Source organism: Prinia subflava, chromosome 3 (genome assembly GCF_021018805.1).
Source record: "Prinia subflava isolate CZ2003 ecotype Zambia chromosome 3, Cam_Psub_1.2, whole genome shotgun sequence".
NCBI lineage: Eukaryota > Metazoa > Chordata > Aves > Passeriformes > Cisticolidae > Prinia > Prinia subflava.
In genome coordinates, this window is record NC_086249.1 from 87,542,769 (window position 1) to 87,568,525 (window position 25,757).

The 25,757-nt window shown below is 39.0% G+C and overlaps 1 protein-coding gene across 1 annotated transcript in view; it reads left to right on the top strand.

The window, feature by feature from the left end:
* Positions 1-25,757, top strand: part of SHROOM2 (shroom family member 2) — a 118,863-nt gene that overhangs the window by 30,388 nt on the left and 62,718 nt on the right. Inside the window, exon 2 of the mRNA XM_063392816.1 lies at positions 16,525-16,676. Coding sequence (XP_063248886.1) covers positions 16,525-16,676 — 152 coding nt within the window. The remainder of the gene's footprint in view (positions 1-16,524; positions 16,677-25,757) is intronic.

Genomic DNA, 25,757 nt, shown 5'->3' on the forward strand with positions numbered 1-25,757 from the left:
ACAAAGAAAGAGTAAATATATCATACTATTGCTTTCATGCCAGTTAAAGCAATAACTATTTAATGTTTGTGGTTATATCATACTATGGGACATAGCTGGATGTGAAAATCTGCAGCAGTGGTGTTTGTTTATCCATATTGTATAATCTGAACAACTTCTAAAAATAGTTTAAAAAAATATTTTCTTTGGTGTTGTGTAGCAGTTGCCCTGAGTCTGAAAAAAAACCTGTTAAATGTCAGCATGTTTGGGCATTGCCCTAAAATAATTCCTGAGTGCTCTCAAAAGTTGCCAGTGTGCTCATTTAACAGAGAGGTGTTTTGTCTCTGCAGCCACAGGACAGCTGCTGACGAGTACACCTTGCCTGACTTGGTTATTTTGCTTTATTTAATTTTCCCCAGTTGATTCATTGATTTGGGTTGGTTTGTTTGTTTGTTTTTTGTCTTGGCACAGTAGTCAAGTCCAAATGGGTGTAGAGTCATGTTCATACTTTGCTACATTTTTTCATGCCACAAAAAATCTGGCTTTTTTTTTTTTCTGCAAAGCTCTTTAAAATGCTCTTTTGCACTTCCCTGCCATTGACCAAGCAGACAGGCAGATTTTGAAGGCTGGATTCTGTATTTCATCCCTTCCATCTATCACTTTGTTCAGCCTCTGGGATGTGATTGTTGGCAAACAATGCACAGCCAGTACAGACTACTATAAACTTGTGAACTGCAAACCAACAGAGAGAATACCTTACTCAAATTTTATACATTGTAACTTCCCCCTCTCCCCCCAAGACAAACTGCATATTTGATAAGCTTAGGCAAAAAGCATTTCGACACTCTTAGCATTGCAATGCTGTAAATATTTCAGTGCAATTTATACTTGAGATATTTTAGATAAAGGTAATACGTTGTGCAGAGTAACAGTACAGTGCAAAAACTTAATGCTTGAAAGCAAAGGGAAGGGTCTTTATTTTAAGGTGATCTTATATGTTCCTTTGTTTTTCTCTGTTGTAATTTCCCGATGCTAGAGCTGGGTGTTTCACAGGGGGAATGGCTGGGGTGGGATGGTTGTGGGTGCCCTGGAGGTGGCACAAGGCCACGTTGGCACCTCCTGCTGAGCCCGTGCCAGCACTGGAGGGGCACAGTGCAGGAGGCGCCGCGTCCCATGGGACCCCGGAGCAGCCTCCGTGCCGGCTGCCCTGGGCAGGAGCTCAGCGAGGGACGTGGCTGTGCTGGGCCAGCAGACCTGCACAGCCTCTCACCAGGGCCAGCTCAGCTTTGCCTTCTGGTCCAGTGCCAGGAGACCGCTTCGAGTTGTACGTTGACTGATGGAATGGCACTTCACTTTTCTGCCTTTGGTAACAGGGCGACATAAAAGCAAAAGAAAACTCTTAAGTATGGAAATATTTTTATTTAGTGTTCTATTTCCCTTTTTCCTTTTTTTTTTTTCCTTATTAAATTGAAAAACTAGCTTCTGGAACAGCTCATAGTGTTGTAGGTTATGAGCGATGCTACTCTGTGAAATAAAGTTGACTGTTAGGGTTTTGGAGTTAAACTTCTTCCACTGTGTTCTTCAGCAAATGGATATATTGCAAAATGAAATTGCCTTAAAGATGTTTTTTAAATGTATCATTTACTGTACTGAAAATATCTGTAATGTTGAATCTGACTAAAAAGTGACTTTTCCTATTAGTTTCATTTTGCATAGAGTTTGTGCTGATAAATCTTATGTATGATTTTTATATCAGTGAATGAGAAGCCTTTTTTTTTTCTTGTCTCTTCTGGTAGAAGATTAATTTTCTAAATGAACTGCCCTGTGTTGCTTACATTTTAAATTCTCTTAACAAGCAGTGCTACTGTTGTGCTCCTTCTGTGTATGTATAATTAACAGGCTGATTATATTGCCTCCTAATCTAGATTATCATCCTGAAGAAAAAAAATGTGTTCCTTGTGCAAAAAGAATGGTGAAAGGCAGAGGTGCAATATAATACCACCAGCATGGAGGAAAGCATTACCAATTAATAACTCTATCGGGAGAAGTAGTATTGTGTTCCTTATCACAAGATCATATTTTAAGTTCCACAGTTTGTAAAACTCAGCCAATTTTTCCTTGCTTGCACTTGACAGACACTGTAAGAATCCTGAAAATGCATGTCTGATTTAGAGTGAAATAGGCGATGTTTTTATCCAGGTTTGAGCCTTAGTTTCCTGTTTGTGGAAAACTTTTAAAATCACACTTCTACAGCTTTAAGCCCTTTTATTGAGTACATTGTAACATTAAGTACACTAACTTAGTAGTTTGTTCGCTGTTTTGTGCTAAACTCTTGGAAAGCTGATACTGAGGTAGCAAGCTGTGGTTGTGACACCAGATGATACAGCTGGCTCTGTGGCACAGAGCACACTGTCCAGTCCTGTATCTTTTAGAAGATCACTGTAGAGAACTTATCATGTCCAGTGGAATTTATGCTCCATGTATTCCTCTGGAGATTTGCTTGCAATGAAGTAATGAATTGGGAAAATTGGTACGTTTAATGCACTCTCGTGGCTCTGCCAGGTAGCACTGAGAGGGTGAACTTCCAAAGCAGAGCGAATACTCCTTGTAGAGTTCCTGGTTTAGTCCCACTAAGTTGTTAAACAACATTGCTGTGTATTGGACCCCAAAAGTGCTTCCTTCACTTTTAACAAATAACAAAATTCTCCCAATTAAAATATCTTTTTATGGCATGTTGGGCCTCACCGAAAATAGAAAATATCACAGTTCCAATATCAAATGTAGTACAACTGTGTTCCAGAATTGGTGTGTGGGTATTTCTCTGGACCACAGCCTTTAAACTTCGTGGAAGAACTACCATACCACAAAAGTTCTAAAATAAGAATGGTAAAATTGAAGAATTCAAAGTTTATGTACTAAAAAGATAGTACTTTCAGAAAATTAATTCAAAATTTGAAATAATCTTGAAATAATTATAGTAGGTAACTGATAAAGGAGAGAAGAAGGGATTTGCATTTGAAATGAGAACTTTGAATGAAAGACAGAAACTTGTGGTTTGGATAACCATATGGAAAATTAAGTGAAATTTATCTCTAATCTTAAATTGGATGATGCCCAGACAAGGAAAAACCTATGACTGATAACAGTTATGGATCTGTTGTTGCTCGGAAGTCCTGTATGTAGCCAACCTGTCTCTCCAAGTAACTAGCTAATATTTCAAAGTAAAAAAATTCCTGCATATTCTGTAGAGGAGCATAAAGCAGTGGCTTAGAGAAGGAAGGAAGAGGTACTGTCTCGCAGATACCCCATGCTTGCTTTAACTGGTAGTGTCCGTGCACTTCAGAGATCTTCATGAAATGGTTTTGCTTAGAGTTACTTCACGCAGCTCAGAAAATATGTGAACACAGCAGGAGTCTGCAGCTTTCCGCAAATAATGAAATGGGAATTTTAGGCCTTTTACTGCACGGTTATCTAACTTCCTGCATTTCAGTCTTACTCATGCTCCGGAAACTCCCTAATGTAAAAAGCTGCAGTTCTTCCCTCTCGTGAGTGGCTCAAGAGGTATCAACCTCTGCCCACATCAGCACAATATCACAGCTGCTAATATCTTGTTGTGTGGTGTGGGCCAGACCAACCTGAATAGACTATTGCTAGCCCATCTCTGCCTTCCTGTATCTTGGCAAGAATGAATGTGTTGTTCTCCACAGTTCACTAGAAACTAAGAGTGCTGTTCAGCTTAGTGGGAGGAAGCCAAGGGTTTTGGAATGGGCTCCCAAAAGGTACATCTGCACCTCTACCAGACAAGAAAAATCCAAGAACATCAGTGCAACTTTCCTCCAAATTCCTGTCAGCTGCATGTCTTTCTGGTGTATCTGTATAGTGCTTTTCAAGTGCTTATGAAGGTACAGACCCTTGTTTCTGAAACACGAGTTGAACATAAACAGGAGGAACTGAGACATGGGAATTCAGGCTTCCCGTAGTGCTTAACTGTTCTTGAGGTAAAGAAACAAACAGCAACTCAGGAAGTATAGGAGTAGCTGTCTAATAAAAATGTGGTCGATTTGTACTGACTGACCTGCTTAGTGAACGGCTTGCAACACAATCTCAACAGTCCTTAATGATAAAATTTTGTAATAATACACTCTTTTAATAATAAAAGCAAGAGCTCCAAGTCAACTTTTAGGAATACTGTTTCTTTTTATATGTTAAAAAGAGTGTTATAGTTAGTAGTAAAGAAAGCAAGGCTCATCTTCAGGAGCTGAGATTGGACATATACTTCAAAATAATTTAACTGGACTTCAGGTCCATAGCTCGCTAAACAAAAAACTCCAGAGGTTTACAAATTGGCCATTACAGTGTCTGATGTTTAGCTCCTAGAATGGATATGCAGTTTTATAGTAATTAAGTGCTTGACATAGATAATCCAGAAACCTCCCTATTGAGCAAGGAGCTATTTAAAGAAGTATCCTAATGTGAACAACTGTACAGAGAAAGAGTCCAAATTATCTCAGGTTAATTCTGATGTTTTCATGTTTTAATTCTGAGGGGAGAGTCATCAGAAGGCTCTCCAGTTGCTGCTTTAGTTAGACCTTCAACTTCCTTTACTACGATAAATAAAATTTTATTAAAAGTTTCCCTACAGTTTAGAGTGTAAAAATTGTTGAATTTGGAGATAATTTAAATACAGTGCAAACAACCTTTTTCAGTATGCCACAGTTGTTGCATAGTATGTAATATAGTATGTGATTTAAATTTTTATCATTCAGAAGAACAGATTGTTTTTCTGGTGTTTTTAGTGATTGATGTTTTTCTTGGACTTAAGATGTAGCGAAGTCCTGTCATACTCCTACTTCGTAATTCAGTCTCAGCCTACATGCGCAGCTCTTAAGCCTAAAACAAAATTCAGGGATTTTGTCTAGGGGATTCTTTGTACTTCTACTCTTTGAAGGCTCAGGTCTCTGCTCAGAACATGATTTTGGGGATAGGCAGGTGTGGTGACAAGCTTGAGAAGAAAAGGCAAGTTTTGAATGGAAGTACTGCTGACAGCGGACAGGCTCTGCAGAAGACCATGTTGCTTTCCTCTAAAGATGGTCACAATAACATGCCTGTGGAAAAATGTTAGGACTATCAAACAGTAGGTTAAAATAGTACTTTGCTCCCAGCTCTTGCATGTTTTGGTGTTAGGCTTTTAAGATAGCTCTTTTCTGAAAGGAAAGCAGCTGTTGCATGGCATTCATTAATAACACAGACAGGATCCTATGTGTCCCACAAAATACTCAAATTCCTTAGCCTCGTTACTGATTTTGTTCAGGATATCAATACAGGCAATCTTTAAATAGTCCATCAGTTATCAAGAAGAGCAAGTACAAAATCTCCTGTGCAATGTGGTATTTGAACATTCAACCCCCTGGCAACAGTGACATCCTAAACTGGTGTGCTGAGAGATGAATTTTTCATGAGTGTGGTTGCGTGCTGCTGGCATACACGCTCCCGAGAAGCGGTCGTGTTCGCCGGCATGGGCAGCAGTGGCACACAAGAAGCTCTGTGTGTGATGCTTGTGTGCGCAGGCAGTGGTCCCACCACCAATGTCAGAAAATAGAAGTGTAAGTACAAATTTTCTCCTGTGTTGCAAGAATTACAGTACAGACGTTTTTTCCAAAATTCCGCTCATACTTGAGTGAATGCTGCGCAGTGAAGTTGTGAATTGTGCTGCCTGGGCAGAGTGTGTCTTCTAATAAGTGCATCTGCACAGATGACAGATACATTTGCCAAACAGAAATACAGATGTTTGTTAAACTGAGTAGTTTTGTCATAATTAAATACACATTTTTAAATCAGGAAAAGCAGCTAATGGTGTGAGTAATGTTTTGATATGTCTTTTTTAATGTGCCTGCTCCTAGAGCTAAATGAGGCCAGTAACATGTGTAATACAATAAAGCTTTTGAAAAAAGGCCTGCAAAGTAAAGCCAATTTGGAAAATGTCCATTTAGAGTAGTGAGCATACTCTAACTTCCAAATATAACAATTCTTGAGTACTACATTATAATTTACTGTTAAATCTATGCAGCTTTTTGAAGCTTCTATTTGTGTTAATTTACAATCCATGGTGATTTTAGTGCATTAATTGATAATTCACAGCACAGTCCTGTAATTTCTTAAGGAAAAAATAACCTTTGTCATTGACTCAATATAATTATCTTAATTGGTTAATTATCTCTCATTAATCCTAGTAAGAATTAAGCCTCTGAAATAGAGAAAAGGTGGCAGGATACCCGCAGAGATGCCAAAAATGGTTGCATATCTAATTCCTATGGTAAATTTTTCATGAGGAAGGAAATTCTTCTAATGTTCTGTGATGACATAAGGTACTGAGGTTTTAAGGAATGGTATGTAGAATAAACTACACAAAATGAAGAATTTAAAATTATGAACATCTATGCTTGTTTAGAAGAAATGAAAATTTCTTCTAAAGAAAATTTTGGGATTGCTGGGGGGAGGGGGGTTTGTTAGCCTTTTTAAATTGTTATTGTTTGTTTTGCTTGGTTGGTTTTGGTTTTTTGTTAGATCTGATATATATGGTAACAGTACTGATGGCAAGGGGAGAAGGGCAGGATGCCATAATGTGATTGATGCCTGGGGTGTAACTCTTGCTACAGGTTAGTTCCTCTCCACAGACCTGAATTTTGGTTGTCTGACTGTACCAGGTGGCTCAGATACTTCAAGCTGGCAAAAGTGGACCTCAGCACAAGTAGGAACTGCCATACAGTCATTTGCAATCTGCTTTGTGAACTGTGTTTGGTAATTTTAGGAGAAGTTACGTTGAAGTTCCTGCCCTAGAAAAGTATATTCAATGCTGTATTTAGTGTTTGCTTCTTCATCTTCCTAAGTTTGACTTCTGGGTCAAAGTGGAGTGAGGGAAGCTGTCTTCCTTTACTGAGACAGTAATAAACAAGAACAGAAGACAAACTAAGAGCAAGGTTACCCAGACCTTTTTTTGTTTCTATAATAGTATGCCTTTTTTTTTTTTCTTGAGGGTCACCCCACTTGCTTCCGAGTTTTTATTGCTCTAAGAATGAAGAATTGAAATGGTGTGCAGAGTGCACAGCAGAAGCATGGCTTTCATACAGTGGGAGCAGATATCTGAATCTATTCAGTTTAAAGTACTAAGAGTAAACGGGGTTGGATAAATTATATAAAGGTGAATCAAGACAACTTTAGGTTTTGTTGAGTATTTTAGCACTGGGGTGGGGGAGGAATAAATGTGTCTTCTTGTTTGAGTTTGGCTTTAAATATTTGAATTGCTCAGGAAGATTCTGTGGCAAAGGACAGCTTCAGTCTGTAATTTGGATAATCAGTGAATGTGTATATCAATTCTGAACAGAGATGAAAAGTTAACGTAAAGAACAAATTCTGTTGTTGAAGTTAAAAGCACTCAAATTTTAGGAGGAACCTGACCCTTCTTTTGAAGTTGTTTGTTTTCTTTGCAGAGGAGTGGGTGAGGGAATCAACAAAGACATGCTTTAAAATTCAGCACCTTACTGAGCCTTTTTTTTCTTTAAAGTTGAATAGTTTTGCGAAGTGGAGAAATCTTGCTGAAGAAATTGGTATCAGTTATTAAAAGAACAGGTCATTCTCATTGTTTGCTAGATTTTTGTTTAGCTGTGTAATGTTACGTTCTGATCACTACAGAGCAGTGGGGTCTTAATCACTTCTGCAGTAACTATTACAAATAACTTTTACTTTTGGGATAAAATCACATTTTCAGGAATGTGATCACAAGAATTATTGGGAAATGTTATCCTTTCTTACTGTCTCAGAAGTGAGCATTTGTGCTATGACAAAATTGGAGGATCCCAAACAGCAACCATGATTAAAACCAAATAACGGTATGAGTTAGTCAAGATAAGCATTCCATTAAAAATGGGCTGTTCAAGAGAAAGTATTTAAAATGGAAACCTAACACTCTGTAAAATTCCTGTGGGTTTTGGCAGACCCATCACAGTGCTTTTTAAAACTAACAGGCAGTGAAGCAGCTTTTTCTTCTGTTGCTGGGTCTTAATCAGTGTTACCTGTATCTAAAAGTGTGGCTTTTTCTTTTACTTTTTTTTTTTTTTAACCACAGCAATCTGTAGATGTGGGTGTAGATGCAACTTAAATTTTTGGAAAAATTCACATTTAAACTGATAGACTGAATGAAATAGATTAAATTTATTTTTGGTAAGTATATGTTGCCATCCACTAGATCTTTCAGTGTGTGTCTTTCAGATCTGTTGAAGTTTTTCACAAACAAGCTGCAAGTTGATGAAACTGGATTTTTCCTTTTTAATTAATGCAGAGTCCAATCTACACGATCATACAGACACATTCAGGGGTTTTTAAATTTGATTTGTCAGTAACTTCTACCCTTTCCCTAATTATACAATGGTTTTGTAGGCTGTTGGATTTCATCTGTTTTTGTCAAGGGTACATTGGCAAATGGTGACATTGTTTTCCTGGGATGGACAGGAAGGCAGAAAGATAAACCAGCGTTGTTGAAAGCGTATGATAGTTGCAAAGTGAAAAACTTTGAACTTTATGATCAGAAAGATTACTTTGTCAGGTCGTATTTTTCCTCTTGGAAGTCTGTTCCTGTTATCAGTTTGAACAGATAAAATACAAGTTATTTCTGTAACCTCCATATAAACCATTTTATCATAGTTCGTAATAGCTGAAAGTACAAAAATGTAGACCTATAAAAATGCTTAATCTTAACTGCACAGATTGCATATATAAACAGCCTATATATATAGTTGTCCATAAGTAAACTTGGACAAGTAAAAATGGGTAATCCAACCCTATCAAACTTCTCTGCTAGGAGGTTTGTTAGAGTAAGTAAACTGCATATAGGGAAAGCAGTTCTCTTTTGGGCAGCTGGCTATTTTTTTCATAGTACAGTTATTCACTCCATTCTTATACAGATTATTTTATCATTTGGGAGGGAAAAAAAGGATAGCAAAATATTTTTAAAAACAGTGTGAGGCATCTATGACTACAAATGGGTTCCTCTGGACTGAATGTGTCATTAGCTTCTGTAAAATGGAAAACCAAACACATGGCTAAAAGTAAATGGGAGTTATTTCTCAGTAATTTTTGAATAGTTTGTGTACAGATTGTCTTAATGAATGCTGTACCAAACAGTAGTAGGAAGGTGTTTAGATGTTAGTGATGTGCTAGGAAAAAAAAATTAAAATTTAAGCTATGCTTTGCAAGTGTTACTTTGGTGTGAGGGATGGCAGTGGAGCTGTTTAGTTTCAGGTTCAACACTACAAAAAGGTTTTTGCTATCACCCCTGCTTCCAGAGTCTTCTCAATACTCACTGCAATCTTTTCCACTCTTGTCTTGGCCTTGTTCTTACCCCAGGTAAGCTGAGTCTGTTTTGGCTTTGCTCTGGCCTGGGTGCTGGTTTAGGGTTGTAGGGACTGTAAAAGCTGGGAAGCTTCCCTGAGGGGCTTGTGCTGCCCTAGAGGAGCTCTTGCATAGAAAGATTTCCAAAGACTACAGTTTTTCTGTGTTTAGTTGCTTTGTAGATGTGGAATAGATGCAGGCATACTGCTCTGGCAATATGTGCAAATATTATTTAGAAGCTGTAAAATGTAAAGCTTAGGTATTAATGGAAAAAAACTAGCTGAGTTCTTGACACACAGCAGCCCCACTTTTTTGTTTGTTTTTAATACATTATCTCTATGCTTTCCAAACATCAAGGTTTTCTAGGGGTTTGTGGGTTCTGGGTTTTTGTTGGGTTTTTTAAATTATTATAAATTTATTCCTAGTAGAATTGTTCAGCAGTGATGAAAAGCTTCCAACTTCTGTTGCTGAAACAATGGAATCACTTTGAAAAAAACCTTTAAAAATAAATATCTGTTGTACAGTTTTTTAAAACCTACAAATCTACATGAAGCTTTTCTTCCCGATACTTTTCATCTGGAAATTTGTTATCATTCATTTCTGGGGGGAAAGTTTCATTAAATTTTTAACTTCAAGTACTTTATTTGGTCTTCAGTCTGCAATAGCCCTGTGATTAAAAGAAACAGATATGATAACAGTAATCTCTTTAGAAATAGTAGCTGATGATTTATAATTGGAAAGATTTTTCTCACAGCCTGATGGTAGGTATTATTTTGAATGTAGGTTGAACTAAAACATTAATCAGTTTATGTATGAATTGTTAAAGAGGGAAGTGGTGGATGTGTTACCATACTTCTTAAACATTTCTGGCATGAGGGACTCTGCAGTTCGATTTCAGCCTGGAGTCAGTTTTTGCAGCTGTAATAAATCCCCCCCAAAACGGCCTAATCTAGTGGCAGTGATGGCAGCCCTTTGTCAAAACAGCAGCGTGGACACCGTTATTAAAACTAAATGAGTACTTCAAGAACTGTATCAACTTTTCAAAATCTGATGCTTTTTTCCAAGCAAAAAACAACAAAGAAAGGAAAAGATTACTGGGTGAATATGCAAATGCTTAAATACACTTAAAAACAAGCAATTAGAAAAGGCTGTGATAGACTGTGTCCTGTTACTGAACTCTACCCTTTAAAAAAATGTTTTCATTTTGATTTTTAAGAATCACTTGTTGACAGAAGGGAAGGCTTCTGCCAGCTCAAGATCTGTGCAGCACGATAGGGGACACTTTAAAGGAGCAGCTGGGCAAGGGGAATTTCTCTGCCTGTTTAGTGGTTTTGTGACAGTGACCATGAACTGTTTCCCTCAGGTCTAGAGAAGAAAGAAATTGCTGTTAAGGAAATACATTGTCCTGGACTAAACATTCCTAAAATTTTATGTTGTTTGCTGTAATGTTTAAAGATAATCTCAGGAAGAGCATGTATGGACAATGGCTGTGGGGTGTGAATTTATGATACCAGGCAAAAGGGAAGTTCTGGCTTCTGTGCTAAGTTAGCATGTCACCCGATGCAGCAGACACTCACCTGCCTGATCAAAGTGCAGCCATTTCCAGGTTAGTAATATTGGATAGTATTGCATAGGCACACAGTTTGCAAGTTGGTAGCCCATCATGAAGGTTTTTTTAGTATGGTGGTGTTTAAAGTTCCTGTTGAGTAGCTAATACTGACTATTTAACCTGCAGTCTGTGGGAAGAGGTGGTTCAGGGTTAGAGGTACTCTCCATCAATGTGAAGGTTTGTGTGGAATTCCTTGCTTTGTTGCAGCCATGCTGCATTGTTTGGGGCCTTGTTTCCATATATGCTTCTAAGCCCATCTGTAAAACGAGGTTGGAGTTTCTTCCCTGCCAGGTGTCCTTCCAACAGTCTCTTTCAAAGTAGAGTGGGAAAGATGTATAGGAATGTAATGTCAAACACATTAGCCTTGCCTGGCTTCTAGTGTATGCATGCTTCTGTGTGGTGCCTTACATATACACACATCCCCATTGTCTTTGGACCAGTTAGGTCCTGTTGGAGTTTGCACCCCTCTTTTATCCTGCCTCAGTTTGAGCTGTGAGTGTTGCTGGTGAATGCATTTGCAGAATGTATAGCAGATTTGTCAGTAGTTAGGAGTTAGGTCAGGTCTGTTACTTTTCTGTTCATTCCTTAAAGTTGGACAAATGCCAGGCTTGAACTGTAGAGGTTTTTCTCCTTTAACTCTTTGCAAATCAAAATAATTGACACTTTCCACATTTTATTTGTTCTGAAGATCTTCTACGAAGACTGTTAGGTTTGTGGAAAAACTGTATTAGATACTCATAATACAAACAACCACGGAAGCATTTCTTGGCTGTTCCAAGAAATGAATTATGATAAAATAGTTTATCACAGTTGATAGCAGAATGCTGATAAGTGGTGCTGTTTTTTCCTGTGTTTGTCTGTGGGTTTGGGTTTCCATCCCGTCTCCCACCCTGTCAAAAGAGAGCACGGACAAGAAACTGTTGGCTTTGTAAACAAAACTAGATCTCTCATGTGACACAGCATTTCCCCAACCTGTCTCCTGCTTGTTTATACAGGTGCCTATAGAGGAATGTGGGTATTTTAAGTAAAGCATCAGACCTGGTAAACACAGAAGTGAAGGGGTCACATGCTGGAATTGGTGCTCCCCATCAACACTGCAGCAATTCAAAGCTGGAAAGATAGACCATTATTTTCCCCTTTCTGTTTATTACCAACAGGCAGAATACAGACTTGAAAGTATTCTTTGAATATGTTTGTGTATGTAGCTGTGAGACATTTTCTCCATGTTTGAAGGATCTTCTTTTTACAAGAAGATTTTCACATACTAGATTTACATGTGTGCTGTTTTTTCAATAATTTTTTTTTTAAATCCTCATATCTACATTTTGAATCAGTATTTCTTCCTTTTTTTGTGGATGTGATATAAGCAAAAATAAATTTGGGAAGATGTAACAATTGATGTAGATACTGTTATTATGGCAAAGTCTGCACTCAAAATCTTCCCTGATGCACAGATCCCAAAGTTTGCTTGGGACTGTAGGGAGGTCATCAGGGACAGCAGGGTGAGAGGTGGAGACTGTCTAAGCAGATGCTTTCGGTCAACAAACATCCTTTTCATCTCCTTTTGAAAACACTTTCTTTGGGAGCATACCAACATCACTGCTAAGGATAGGAAGTCAACATGTTTACACTTGTTAATTTAGCCTAGTATGGGGGTATGATATTTTAGTACTTAACAAAAGCATGGTTTGAGAGCATTTCTAGAACCCTTGCTCATTCAAGATAAGCTGTGTAACTATATATGTTTGTTGAAGGCTTATGCCTGTTATTTATAAGAAAATAAGGTGTTGATTGTTTTTCTTCTGTGTCTTTTGTTTCCTGTTATTGCTGTAAAAATGCTAAGATGTGTGTGCTTATGGGAGGTGAGTTCCCGCTGGGTTACATCCACTTGTATCTGCCAGCTGACAGTGACTGAGGCATATCTCCCTGACTGTTCTTGAAAGACTTCATCTTAAAACCTCCCTCTGCATTTTCAAGGCTTTATTTTCAGCTATTGACTTCGTTTTTCTGGACACCTGAAATCCTAAAGGAATTTGATGCTAGGTAGATAAATAAAGTCTTCAGTCTTAAAAGTTGGGCTTAATTCCTGAACACAGCATACATAGCACAGCTGTGTGTATTTGCTAGTTTGAAAATGTTTATGTATTTTGGTTGGTATTTACACTTCTAGTTAAGGCCTGATGAGATGGAAAGTTACTCAGTGGGTGAATAAATAAAGACAATAAGTGTTAAAACTGATAAAACAGAAGAGAACCTGAAGTAGAAGCTGAAATGGCATTGTCCAGTTTTGCACAAAGAAGGCAGGTTAATATAACAGTATGTTTGAAGAGGCCTTTTCCTCATGGACTTTTTTGGCTGTGTTTTTTTATACGCGTGCAAAGCATAATGTTTTAATTGTTATGACTAAAGGAAGGACTTGTAGTGTAACAGAAGAAATTATATTTTTCCTGTCTAAAAGGGCTAAGGAAAATATTTCCATTTCCATTTAAAAGTGTATTGTCAAGTAGAATCATATCAGTACAGCCATTTGGGGATCTGAGTATGAAAGGTTTATGTTTAAATTTATTCAACTTGAAAAGACTTGTACTGTGAATGGATGTGTAGTTTTTATTCTCACTACCTGTAGGTGATCTGAAGACAAGATCTTAAAGCCACTTGAAGTTTTAATGAGGATGGCTTCAGCCTTCTGTTTAGGTTTTGATTTTTTAAACACTTTATGAGGTTGTTTTGATTAATGTTGTTTTGGACAGTCAGAGTCTCTTTGGAAAGCTTGCTCTGTGTGGAATGTGTAGTTTCCTTGATGAAATTAAAACTCAGAAGGGGTAACTGAATACTCCCTGCTGTCAGTGCATTGCCAGCCTGAAGAAAAAACAAACATGCTTACTGAGAACAATGAACATTCCTTCAAACCCTAGGAGACAGATTTTTACACACCTCCCCCCCCTTTTTTTTTTTAATAAAAAAAGATCCTGTCAAAGTGTTTTGGGGCCCAGGTGTCTCAGCCTTGTCATTATGTTTGGGTGCCTTGCTTGGGGCATAAGGGCTGCAAATGGTTTGACATCTACATTTGAAATTTCAAGTGTCCTCCCAGATACTTTCCCTCTCTGCCCTCTGCCATGTGTGTCCGGTCCCAACACCCAACCCCCCTCCCTGCCTTGACCTTCCTCCAGCTATTCTAGTGATTTAGCTCTGACTTTCCTTAATGTTTTTTGTGCCACTTTTCTAACCTGCTTGGGCCACAGATATGTGTCCCAGGCTGCCTGTTCTCTTGTTCTGCTCAGCCTGATTTCAGTGTCCCTTATACGGCAGATGCTCTACACTTGACATCTCTGAACTGAAATCTTTACTTACATCTAAGCAATTTCCACTGCTACTCCCTTGTTTCAAACCTAAATGAAGATTTGCAGTGATAATTTGGTATTCTGGTAAATTCTTGATGCTCAGAGGATATGTGAGCAGGTCAGAAGATAGGTCATAACTTGAAAACTAGATTTATGGAGATGTAAAAACTTGCTGTCTTTAATTATCTTGGTTTTCTTAAGATAAGAAGTTCTGTAAATAGTTTCTTGATTACTATTATAATAATATTATAATAACATTACTATTATAATAACAAGTGTTTTAGAATGGGATATAATACTAAGCATTTTTCATAGTATTCTTTTTGGCTTGGGTTCACAGGCCTGAAGATTTTTAAGAACATCTATCATGAACTTACATAAAGAGAGCATTTATGTGCCTGCAATGAGATTGAGTGCTCTATGAGATCATCCTAAAGTACTTTCATCCAGAGATATTGCTTTTTTTATTAGGTTGTTTTATTTATATTTTTGTTGCTGGACTCTTTCTAAAACCTGTACTGTGAGCTTCAGAATTCATGAAGTTACTTTCCTCTGGATGTATCTCATTGCTGATTGACTTTGGTGCCTCAGAAGATGGTAGTTCTTTATGAAGCTGTCTGCAGTTGGGGTGATTACAAGGAATTGCTCTTTGTAAATTTACTAGCATTTAATAATGTTGGACTCAGAGATACTATATAATGAAGACATAAATGAAAGTCTTTGAAGATAAAGTGTCAAATGTATAGGAAGATGTGGGGTATGGATTATGAGCGAGTGAGGGAGCAATAAAATTAAATACGTGGATCATGAAGCCAAGCAACTCAGAAGCTAGAGGCTGTGTTGACAGCAAAGGAGATAGGAAGAAACTAGAAAGCCAAGGGATTGAATTGCAAAGTGTTCAATACCTACAGCTACACTTAGAATCGTAGACTTGTTTGGTTTAGAAAATAGCTTAAGGATCATGAAATCTAGCTGTTAACCTAGTTCAGCCCAATCCACCACTAAACCGTGTATCTGAGTACACCATCTTTTAGAGGGATGGTCTCCACACATCCAGTAAAGGATAAAGATTTTCCTTAGCCCTCCATTGCTTGCTTATGTATTTATGAAAATATTTTTATTTTCTTTTACAGCAGTAGCCAGATTAAGTTCTAGCTGGGCTTTAGGCCTTGTAATTTTCTCCTTGCATAACCTCATAACATCCTTGTAATCATCATTTGAAATCAGTTCAAACTGATGATACTTGTTAATCTGTCCAATCAGATTTTTGAGATTTGTTTTAAATTTTGAAAATAGTTAACTTATAATGTGAGGTTCTTTAACTTAATTGGGGTGACAATTGCAAAAGCCTGAATCTTTAATTTATCTTGTGTTTTTGCCACATGTTATGAACAGTTGTATAAAAATTAAATCCATTCAAGAGATGCCTGTGAAAGCAAAATAATCTTCCAGTGAATTTCCCATAGTATCACTGTCATTTTAAGCCAGAGCTGTTCTTTAGCTATATGGATGGTAAATTTGCAGGTATATTTTAAATGTTATGTTCCTATGAAATGCCTTTGTTTTCTAGGCCAGCCTGTTAAGCAGTGTTTTGGGATTTTGTTGCATGCCAGATCTTTGGAGTGGGCTGTGTGTTAGTGTTATTGACAAAATGGTTAATATCATTGCCTGCCGTCTCTAGAGAATCAGATTTTTAGATGCCTGCCCAAAGCTCTATTTGCAAGTATGATTACATGTTCAGTATTGAATAGAGGTCAAGATGACAGATGCTTTTCACAGAATGGAGCAAGTTGGAAGGGACCACAGTGGATCATCTGGTCCAACCTCCCTGCTCAAGCAGGGTCATCCCAGAGCACAGATTTGCATCCAGACGGTTCTTGAATATCTCCAGTGAAGGAAGACTCCACAACTTGTTCTAGTGGATGCAGAGCGAAGAAGTTCTTCTTTTATTCCCAAATTTCCCTCAAGCTTTCTAGCTTTCTCAGGAGGTTTCCTCTCTTTAATTTCTTTCCTATTCTAATTGTCTCTGTATAATTACTGTTTCTTTATAGTGATATTTAATGTGCCTTCTTAATTATGTTAAGCACTTAGTTATTGTATTAATTTTTGTTGAAGCCAGTATTGAAAGCTCATTAGCTTATTTTAAAGGTGGCACTATGTAACCTATGTAATTCTGCTGTTTGTTACATACCTTTTTTTTCCCCCCCCCAGATAGAAGATGGGAGCAAAGCTGCAGCTGTGGACAAGTTATTGGCTGGGGATGAAATCGTTGGCATCAATGATGTGGGCCTGTCTGGCTTCCGACAAGAAGCAATCTGCCTGGTGAAAGGTTCACACAAGACGCTGAAGCTTGTAGTGAAAAGGTAAGCTGGGGTCGTTAGCTGGAACACCAAATGCATTCCAGCCTATAAGTGACTGAGCAACTAAATTTGCAAAGTTTTGGCGAGTTCATGACTTTCATTCATTGTTATTTATGTGCAACTAAATTTGCCAAGATTTGGCAAGTTCGTGACTCATTCATTGTTATTTATGTGCATATTATGTGGTGTTAAACTCCTCCTTTATAGAAGATGTGGACAGAGGCAGCCTATTGATCAGAGCAAAACCCGAGGCAATATATTCTGTGAGTGGTGTTGTGATGGATGAGTCAGGACACAGCCTCTGTCCCTGAAGTGCAGTGCCCAGAGCGGGCTGTCAGCCCTGCTTCCCTGCCTTTGGTGTGCAGATACAGGCACTGCTCTTTAGTGCATACGCCCTGCAGGCCACTTGTGCTGTGAGGAGCAGGATACATGGGAAGCTTTTGGAAAAGCATTTTCCCACTCTGAAAGTATTTGAGGTCTCAAGCATTTCATAAGTGGCTTGCATAAAGAGTACTTTCAGTTAGTTATTAGTGAATGGGAAAAGTGAAGCAGTTTATCAAAACAGAACAGACTTTTGGTATGAAAACTTGTCGTTTTGTCATTTTGACTTGTGACTTTTAACTAACTTGAGTTAAAAATAATTTTCATAAAATATTTTTGACAGAAGTGAACCAATGTTAAAGTAGGCTAGATCTTGTAATTTATGAAAAAAATCCAACCAAGAAATATGAACATGATCTTTGTTGGTGATTTCCTACTCTGGTGTATCAGAACATTCTAGTTAATTACTTTTATCAAATTATACCAGCAAGTCTTTCATGTGAGAATTCATTAGAATGAAAAAAGAATTTTGATGCAACACAGCAAATGCCAAGAGTTAAACTTGACAGATACAATGATCCAGTCCATAAACATAATGACTGTTTGAGGCTGTCTCAGATGAGGACAGTCTTTCGAGATAGCACTGATAGGTAAGAGAGGTACAAAAGTGCACTTTTCACCTTTGGTTTTAGAAGGTATTTTTGAGAGAAGAAATTATGGGAACCTGGAGCTCTTTCACAGCTGATAGTTTATATCCTCAACAAGAGCTACTTCCAGAAGCTCTCACCAATATTTTGTAGCATTTAAGCTAACAAATGCAAAATAACTGCCATAAATCATATTGATGTTCAGCAGTTCCAACTTGTGCTGGCTATTCCAGTAAAAGCGTTTGTTAGCACAGGTTCCATCAGTTGTTCCTGTCAGAGAGAGGGAGAACTTCAGGGTTGAGAAGTTTTATAGACACTGAAGAATGTGCCAAGACAGCAAGTCTTAATTACCAGGAAAAGCTTCAGATCAAGTAGAAAGGTTCCCTCTCTTGGTGCTTTTCATTTTTATGAAAGTAATTTTTTCAGAATCTGTGGATTCTGACCTATCTTTGGAAATGGCAGAAGGTTTTGGTGCAGAAACACCCTCATGAGAGACACAGCTGTGTCATTCTTCTTACTCATAAACACATCACTCTCTACTACCATCTGAAAGAAAGTTGCAGTGAGGTGGAGGCCATTCTCTTCTACTGTGACAACAGTGAGAGGACAAAAGGAAATGGCCTTAAGATGGGAAAATCAGATTAGATGTTAGAAAAAAAAATCCCCATTAGGGTGGTTAGACATTGGAATTGGTTGCCCAGGGAGGTGGTGGAGTCACCATCCCTGTAGGTGTTGGAGGCACCTGGATCTGGTGCTGGGTGTTAGGTTTTAGTGGTTTAGGGGTTACCATGGTAGTGCTGGGTGGACAGTTAGACTGGATCTTTTAAAGGTCTCTTCCAACCTGGGTGATTCTATGATTCACTTCATGCATGTGATTTTGGAGAACTTTGCTACAGCTACTCAAGTGCTGATTTGCTGCTGGGGATTTGTGGCCGTTCTCTGCAGGCGGCAGAGCCCATTGCTATAGAAGCCCTTGAGCACTTTGGTGCAAAACTGATGGATTTTCATCAGTTCTTTATCATCCCTCCCCTTTTTCCTTCATTAACATGTATGCAATGCTCAAAACCAGGCTAGCTGTTGTAGCCAAGAGGCTGAAACGGTGGCTGTTGTTAAGAAAACATTATTGTCTGAAATTCATTGAGAACTTCCATAGCTTCCAAAAGAGGCAATAACCCTTTGGGTCATTGACAAGCCTGCATAGTATTAGATAAGCTTTCATAAAACTTAGTGAATGAAACTAGCTGGGCTTTTGTCTTGATTTTTCAACTTTGTTCTGTCTCTTGGAAAGCTGCCTTAGGACATCAGTGCTTTGATGGTCAGAAACCTTTTAACTTCCAGTCTTATTTTATTCTTGGCCAGCTTGTTCTCATGCACTGCTGTCACTGTGCTGAAATAACTTTTCCTGCTGGAAGTTCAAATGATGCAGGTTTTTGTAAAAGCCTTGTTGCGTGCTTTCTTTCAGAAGTTATGGTTTGAACAACAGTATTAGTTTTGTTTTGTTTGCCCTAAATCTTAGGCTGCATTTTTATGAGTACTTTAAAGCAGTGTCTTTAAGCAAACCAGTTGTTTAGTCTTTGTGTCAGCACTCCTGCAGGTCTGGATTGAATTGGATCAGGGAACTGATCTGACTACAAAATTACTTGAGTAAATAGGTTTTCAGCTGGGTAGGACCACCACTTTTCACAGGTAGTCTGCATTTTAATCAATTGCAGCAATCTTGAAATGGCTGTTTTAGCATTTCAGTCTTCAGAGCCATGCTTACTGTTCCCTGGGGAATAGTCCCACTATTCCCTTTCATTGAGTTACATATAAGATGAAGTATTGATCTTGCAAGTCATCTTAGCATCTTTTTGTCTGCTTGCCCTGTGGCCTTTGTCTAGCACTGTGATGTCTCTGTGTAGCATTGGTTTAACATTTTATTCTCTGTGGGTATCAGTGTAATAATCTGAAGGACCAAAATACACAGAAGGTTTGAAGTTCAATCCAGAAGCTTAAAGAGACTCTTTGTTTTAATCATGTTGTTCTTGCTATCTGTGAGAGTTAATGCACGTAGCCAAGATCTAGATTTTATGTGGAAAACATTTTACCTTGGGGTCATTTGTCTTACCTATTTGTATACTGATCCAGAAGTAAAAAGCAAACTTTTAAAAATCTATTGATTTATGAAAATTTACTTCTTAACAAAATTCTTCTGGAAAGTAGAGAACTTTCCTTGCTGTAATGTCAGTTGATATAATTAATCAAGGAAAATCACATTTTATTTTTCACTGCTGAGAACTGTGTCCCTGTGAAAATTCTTCTCAAAGTGGTAGAGCCATAGCCTGATCCTATGTTGATCTAATTTTATGTATTGTCTGTTTAGAAGTTTAATGTACCTACAGCGAATACCAAGGGAAAATGTTTTAGCAAGAGTAATGTTTTATTCACAAGAATTACTTTGTGTCTGTGACAAAAGTTTCTTAAGAGGCTTATGTTGTTCTGTAGTGGTAGCTGGCTTCCAAAAGATTATATTTACCTGCTGTTTTTAAAGAATATGGTTCTTGATTCACACAAGAAAAATAACACTGGTTTCTAATAAAACTGTCTGCAGTACCAAATGCTCAGTATAAATGTGTTGGCTATCAACATACGTACTTTGGTGTATTTTCTGGAAATGTTGCATAGTTGTGGTCTAAACCAAATCAGGACTGTGCAACTGGTTCAACAACAAACGTGATGTTTAAGTGGCTTACATATATTGATGGTAGAACAAGTGCAGTGTACTTTTGGTCCTGGATTAAAATAGGACTCAAGAGGCTTCATGCAATTTTCTCAAGTGAATTTGCAGAAACAATGCATCTTAATTGCATGCTAGTACTTCAGTGTAGTACTGAGTACTTTCTTCAGTAGATTCCTTTCCTAGGAAATTGGCAAGCAGACTGTATTTAGGACATTTCTTACAAGAATTACATGTGAGTTTCTTTTGTTTGGAAATGCTGTGCATATCTACATACAAGTGAAATTCATCTGAGTGTCAATACTGAATGTTGTTGAGGTGATTGCCATATTCTGTGTATTTTAATAATTTTGGATATATTTCTAACTTAAATTCCTTTCTACTTATTACATACCATCTTCATTCCTTTGCACATGCTAGCCATAAGCATATATCCATAACAAAACAAATCCATAGTAAGAGTAATTTTTCACTATGCATTCATGAGACACATTAAACTGTTAAAAATAGGCACATAGGTGAGGCTTACATGTGTGATTTATTAAAGGCAGGGTGAAATTTTCACCTCTGGGAGTCACCCTAAGAAGTTACAAGGGCTGTCCTCTTGGCTGCTTGAGTAGTCTGTTAGCAGCAGTCAAAATGAGTGGATGAAGGAGGAGCAACCTCTTTTCTGCAGGGTCTCCTAGTGATGAGAAGCTGGACTTGGTTTAACTTGGCCAACTCTGCAGGAACTGCCAGCACCTGAGAACAAGCTCTGAAGTTTGGGAATTTGGCCACGTTGTGTACATATGTGGGTACACACATGGGCTTGCTTCTGTAGCATTTTGGTGTTGTGCCTTCATGTTCCCAAAGTGCAAGCTCTTTTTGCAATATTGAGGAAGTCCCCTGTTAAAGGAGAGAGAAAGAGAGTGGGAGCAAACACACTTGTCATCAGAAGCATAGTATGAATGCTGACATGACTGTGCAAAATCCTAACAAGGGCAGTGACTTTCATGATACTTGTGCTATAAACACCTAGACATGGAAAGTTAGGGTTATCTTTATTTGCATGGCACTTCGTGAAGACAGACAACTCTTAATTAAAGCACAGAAGAAAGAGTTTTTAAGTACAAGATTGTACAGTACTGTTTCAGACACCTGAGACCTGAGCAGAAATCTGTGAATAAAAATCTTGACAGTCATTTGCAACGTTCAGATGGGAGATCACTGAAATTTGTCACAATCTGAACAGAAACCTGCTGAACATCAACAGTGACCTTTCTGTAATGGGTTTTGTGTAACTTAACAAGGAGATCTAGTCTTGCCTATTTATGACCCATGGAGTAGCTACCTGTATACTTCATGGCTCCTTGTGGCTGCAGAAATACTCCATGACACTTGAGAATATCAATTTATAAGATGACTTGGAAAATTGAGGGATTTTTTTTTCTGTACAATTATGAGATACAGATGGAGAACTGTGAATTCTGTCTCTTACCTGTGTTTGGCCTTGATACTTCTAGTTTCACAGATACCAAAATGGTATAGGAAACAATCTGCAAAATTATGTGTATTTTTCTACTTCTAAACATTAGTATACTATTTTGTCCATGGTTATGGTTAAGCATTGCTCAATAAACCAAACGCACTTGTGGAGAACCACTGTTGATTACAAGCAAAATCTATTTTGTCTTGCAGTTAAATTTAGTTTCTTCTGGAACTGGGGTTTGTTATGGCAAAACAAATAGCAGTGATCTCTCTTGTTGTCCAGTAGCTGTAATCCCTCGTTTTTAAAGATTGACCTTGGCCTTAACTGCCCAAGAATGTTTTGATTTTTTTAAATTTTTTTTTAATTACTGTATTTTCAACTGGATTTTGGAAATATGCAGGAAACTGTAGTAGGGCTTTCCAGAGCTGCATCTGCTTACATGTACCACTGCTGTAAGAAGCGGACAGGTGTGACAGCCCTTGGCACCTGTGTTTCTGGGAACTGACAGCTGTGTAACAGGATGTGCTTCTGCAGATCTTTGGGAGTGGGTATTCTCAGGAGATGCACACAGCTTTCAAGTTCAAGGCATGAATGTTTCTGTGGGACTGCAGTTGGTGGAAGGGCTGGGCTCTTTTAAACTCCCACTTGGCAAATTCACTTGAGAAGTGGATTAGTCTATTGCTGTGGGCCCCCTCCTTTGCTCTGAGCAGGATGGCCAGGTGTAAATGTGTGCCAGGTGTGGACACATACACTGCTCCCAGCCAGGTCTGGAGATGGAGAGGGGAGTAAGCCATGTGTTCCAGGATATGTTACATGGCATGACAAGGCTAGGGCACCTCTTTTACTCCTTTGCTGCTGCCAGTGAGCTACCATGGCTCACAGTGGGGTGGCAGGAACCAGATAGGCGCAAACATGGCTGTGGTGGGGTAAGCACCCACTCAAATTACTTACTCACTTTCTGTTGTGAGATAAGAATTAATAGGAGAGCAAAGCAGGCTCACATCTTTAAAGGGTATAAAAAACACTTCATTACAAAACTACAAGGAAAAGAAAAATAATTAGTAAGAATCAGAATAGAACTTTCAAAACACTTCTCCTCCCCCCCACAATCTTCTTTTCTTTCCCACTGACAACATACAGAGACAAAACTTCAGGACTTACGTCAGCTGACCACCTCTAAAATAGTCTTTCGTCAGTTCTCTTAGGAAGAAGAATCTCTTTTGCTGTGTCATGGAGACTTCTCCATGAGAAAACAGTCCTCTTGTGGCTTCAGTTTCTCACTAATAGCAGCTGCCTGAAAATCTGTATTAGTGAAGTCCCTCTCATCTCATGCAGCCTTCCCACAGCTGCATTTATGGGCCATGTCAAACTTATGGGGTACTATTTTAAGGATGAGCTGTTCAAAAGCAAAGGTTCTCTTCATCTGTGTCTGAGATCATCTTCATCTCTAGGAACAGAGCTATTTTTCTTCTTCCCTGGGGCAGAGGGTCTTCATCACTTTCATATTCCTCTCTCTGTTCAAGCTCTTCATGAGACCACAGCTACTTCACCATTTACTTCCTTCAGCACAAATGCCTTTGCTCATATTCTGCAATTTGAACACTTCATCTCCCCATACTGTTTTCATGAATTAAAGGGGTATTCTAGTGTATCAACAGTCCATCACCATGGCCTTGCAAAAGAATTGCAGCCTAACACTAAGGCATCTCCTCATTCTCCTCCCATCTGAGACTTAACTCCTTCTTCACTGACCTTGGTGTCTTCATGTCTCTTCACTGTGTCCTTTTCTCTCACTTGAGAAAGGATCAGTGCTTTGTACTTTTCATCTATGCAATGGAAGAGTTAATATCTTGCCCGAGGCCGGCAGAGGTCATGATGGTTTCTGCTGGTGGTGGCCGAAGCAGTCGCAGGGATGGATTTCAGGCCATGCTGGATCTGTGCCAGGATCTCAGGAGCCCGGGTCTCTGGCCCCTGATGTGTTCTGTCCCAGCCGTGGGGCCACTCCCTGCACGGGCTGCAGAGCCACCCCGGTCTCAGCCCTGTGATCTCTCATGGCACCAGGACAGCGCTGGGCAAGAGGACTTGGTAGCGGCGTGCAGAGCTGTTAGCAGTGGAGGACTCTTCAGAGTCTGTGCTGCGGGACAATCAATCAGCTGGGATCCCAGCAGCAGCACTGCCACAAGCTGCTGGCCTCCCCTTCCCCTGCCCGGCAGCCGTGGGGCCCTGCCCTGCCAGGCCGCGGGGAGCGGGGGCCAGGCCCAGCCACAAGCGGGGGCCAGGCCCGCCGGTTCCCTGCTCCCAGGCTGGAAGAAGAACGCTTTTCCCAGGGTTTGTTCAGTTTTTAACATGTGTGTTCACTGAGGTGTTTTCAGCTTGCTAGTGGTTTAGCAAGGTGCCAGTATTCAAAACTAGTCATTGAATGGTTTTGTCAGGCATGGAGGAAGCTGTTAACAGCTTCTATTAGAAAATAATTTCTGTGGGTGGCTTCTTCCCTGCCCACTAAATGTCAATCAATGCAAAACCAGCACAATGGCACATTATGCGAACTGCACAGCACCTACAGGCCCAGCTCAGGAAAACCTCGGGTTGGATGTCCTGTACTTGAAGGAGTGCCTAGTAATCCCAGCAGGATCTTTCAATGGAGGAATGTTTAATGGAGCATCTGCCAAATAAACCACCCTCACATGCTCAGTGGGGACACACAGAGTAGGCCAGCCCATGTGGACGTCCCTCCTGCTCTGCTTTGCCTTCCACCTTCTCCATGGGCAAACACAAGGCTGGCTGGGCCTCCACTGTGCTCCTCATCCTTCAACTGTGTGATCCTGCGCTACTGATGGAAAGGGAACGGACATGACAAAAGGAGGAACACACACTTCTGTCTTGTATTTTCAGCAAATTATACCTTAGAAAAGCCCTGATGACGACCATTTTCCCTGGTTGTATGACAGTCACTTAATCCAACACATTAACAGTGTGAACTCACACTGTAACCCTAGCAATATCACCCAGGATGTTTGCCATGTCAACTGCCTTCTTGATGTGATGTACATCTAAAAAGCACTTTTATTTCTCATTTTTCTGCCCACCTCACCTGCTTCTGAGTTGCATTAACATGATTTGGTTAATTCTGTTAATGACACACTGATGGATGCTTGAGGTGATCACAAGCTTTAGTTCCTCCAGTTCGTGGTGTATTGTCCCTGGTTTCAAAGGGCAAGTTGTTGTCTTATGATTTTGGATGTTTGTCTTGTACATCTGTCAGGCTTCTCTCAAATACATAAGTCATGACTGATATGTTTTCATTTTATGACAACTTCATGGTTTTATTTCTTTGCAAATCTAAAAAATCTGCCCTGTAGAGCTTAAATAACAGAAAGCCAAAATTACAACAGATGTCACAACATTTTACCAAAGCAATTCTGTCAGGGCAATGTTTCGGCTATTAGGAAGGCCACAGACTAGACATTTCCATGTAGGTAAAAGGAATAGTCTGTAATTTGAATATGCTTATTCAAAGGCTACTGTGGCAGTGCTATTCAGTTTTTTGAAGTAATTACCAAAATAGGGCAACACGGCTTTTTTGTGGAGTGGGATACCCATCAAACGATAACAACCTGTGAGTCATGACTAGGTTTGTAGTGGGCTTTTTTCCTCAATCATGCATGCACTTGTCAAAATGGTTAATTTTGAGCATGAGTAGTCTCATCCAATTTAGTAAGAGCACTCACATGACTGAAGATAAAAAAAAGTATACAAGTGCTTACAGGATCTAACCATAGCTTTTTACAAGGTGGTACATTGGAGTTATTCTGAAAACTGCCTTCCATTTGTGAATTTCAGTGTAGGTGCTGGAAACTCTTAATATGTAGACCCTTGGGTGAGAGAGAGGAAAAGAGGTGAGATTTCTAAATTTAGGGGATTTGAAGACTTAT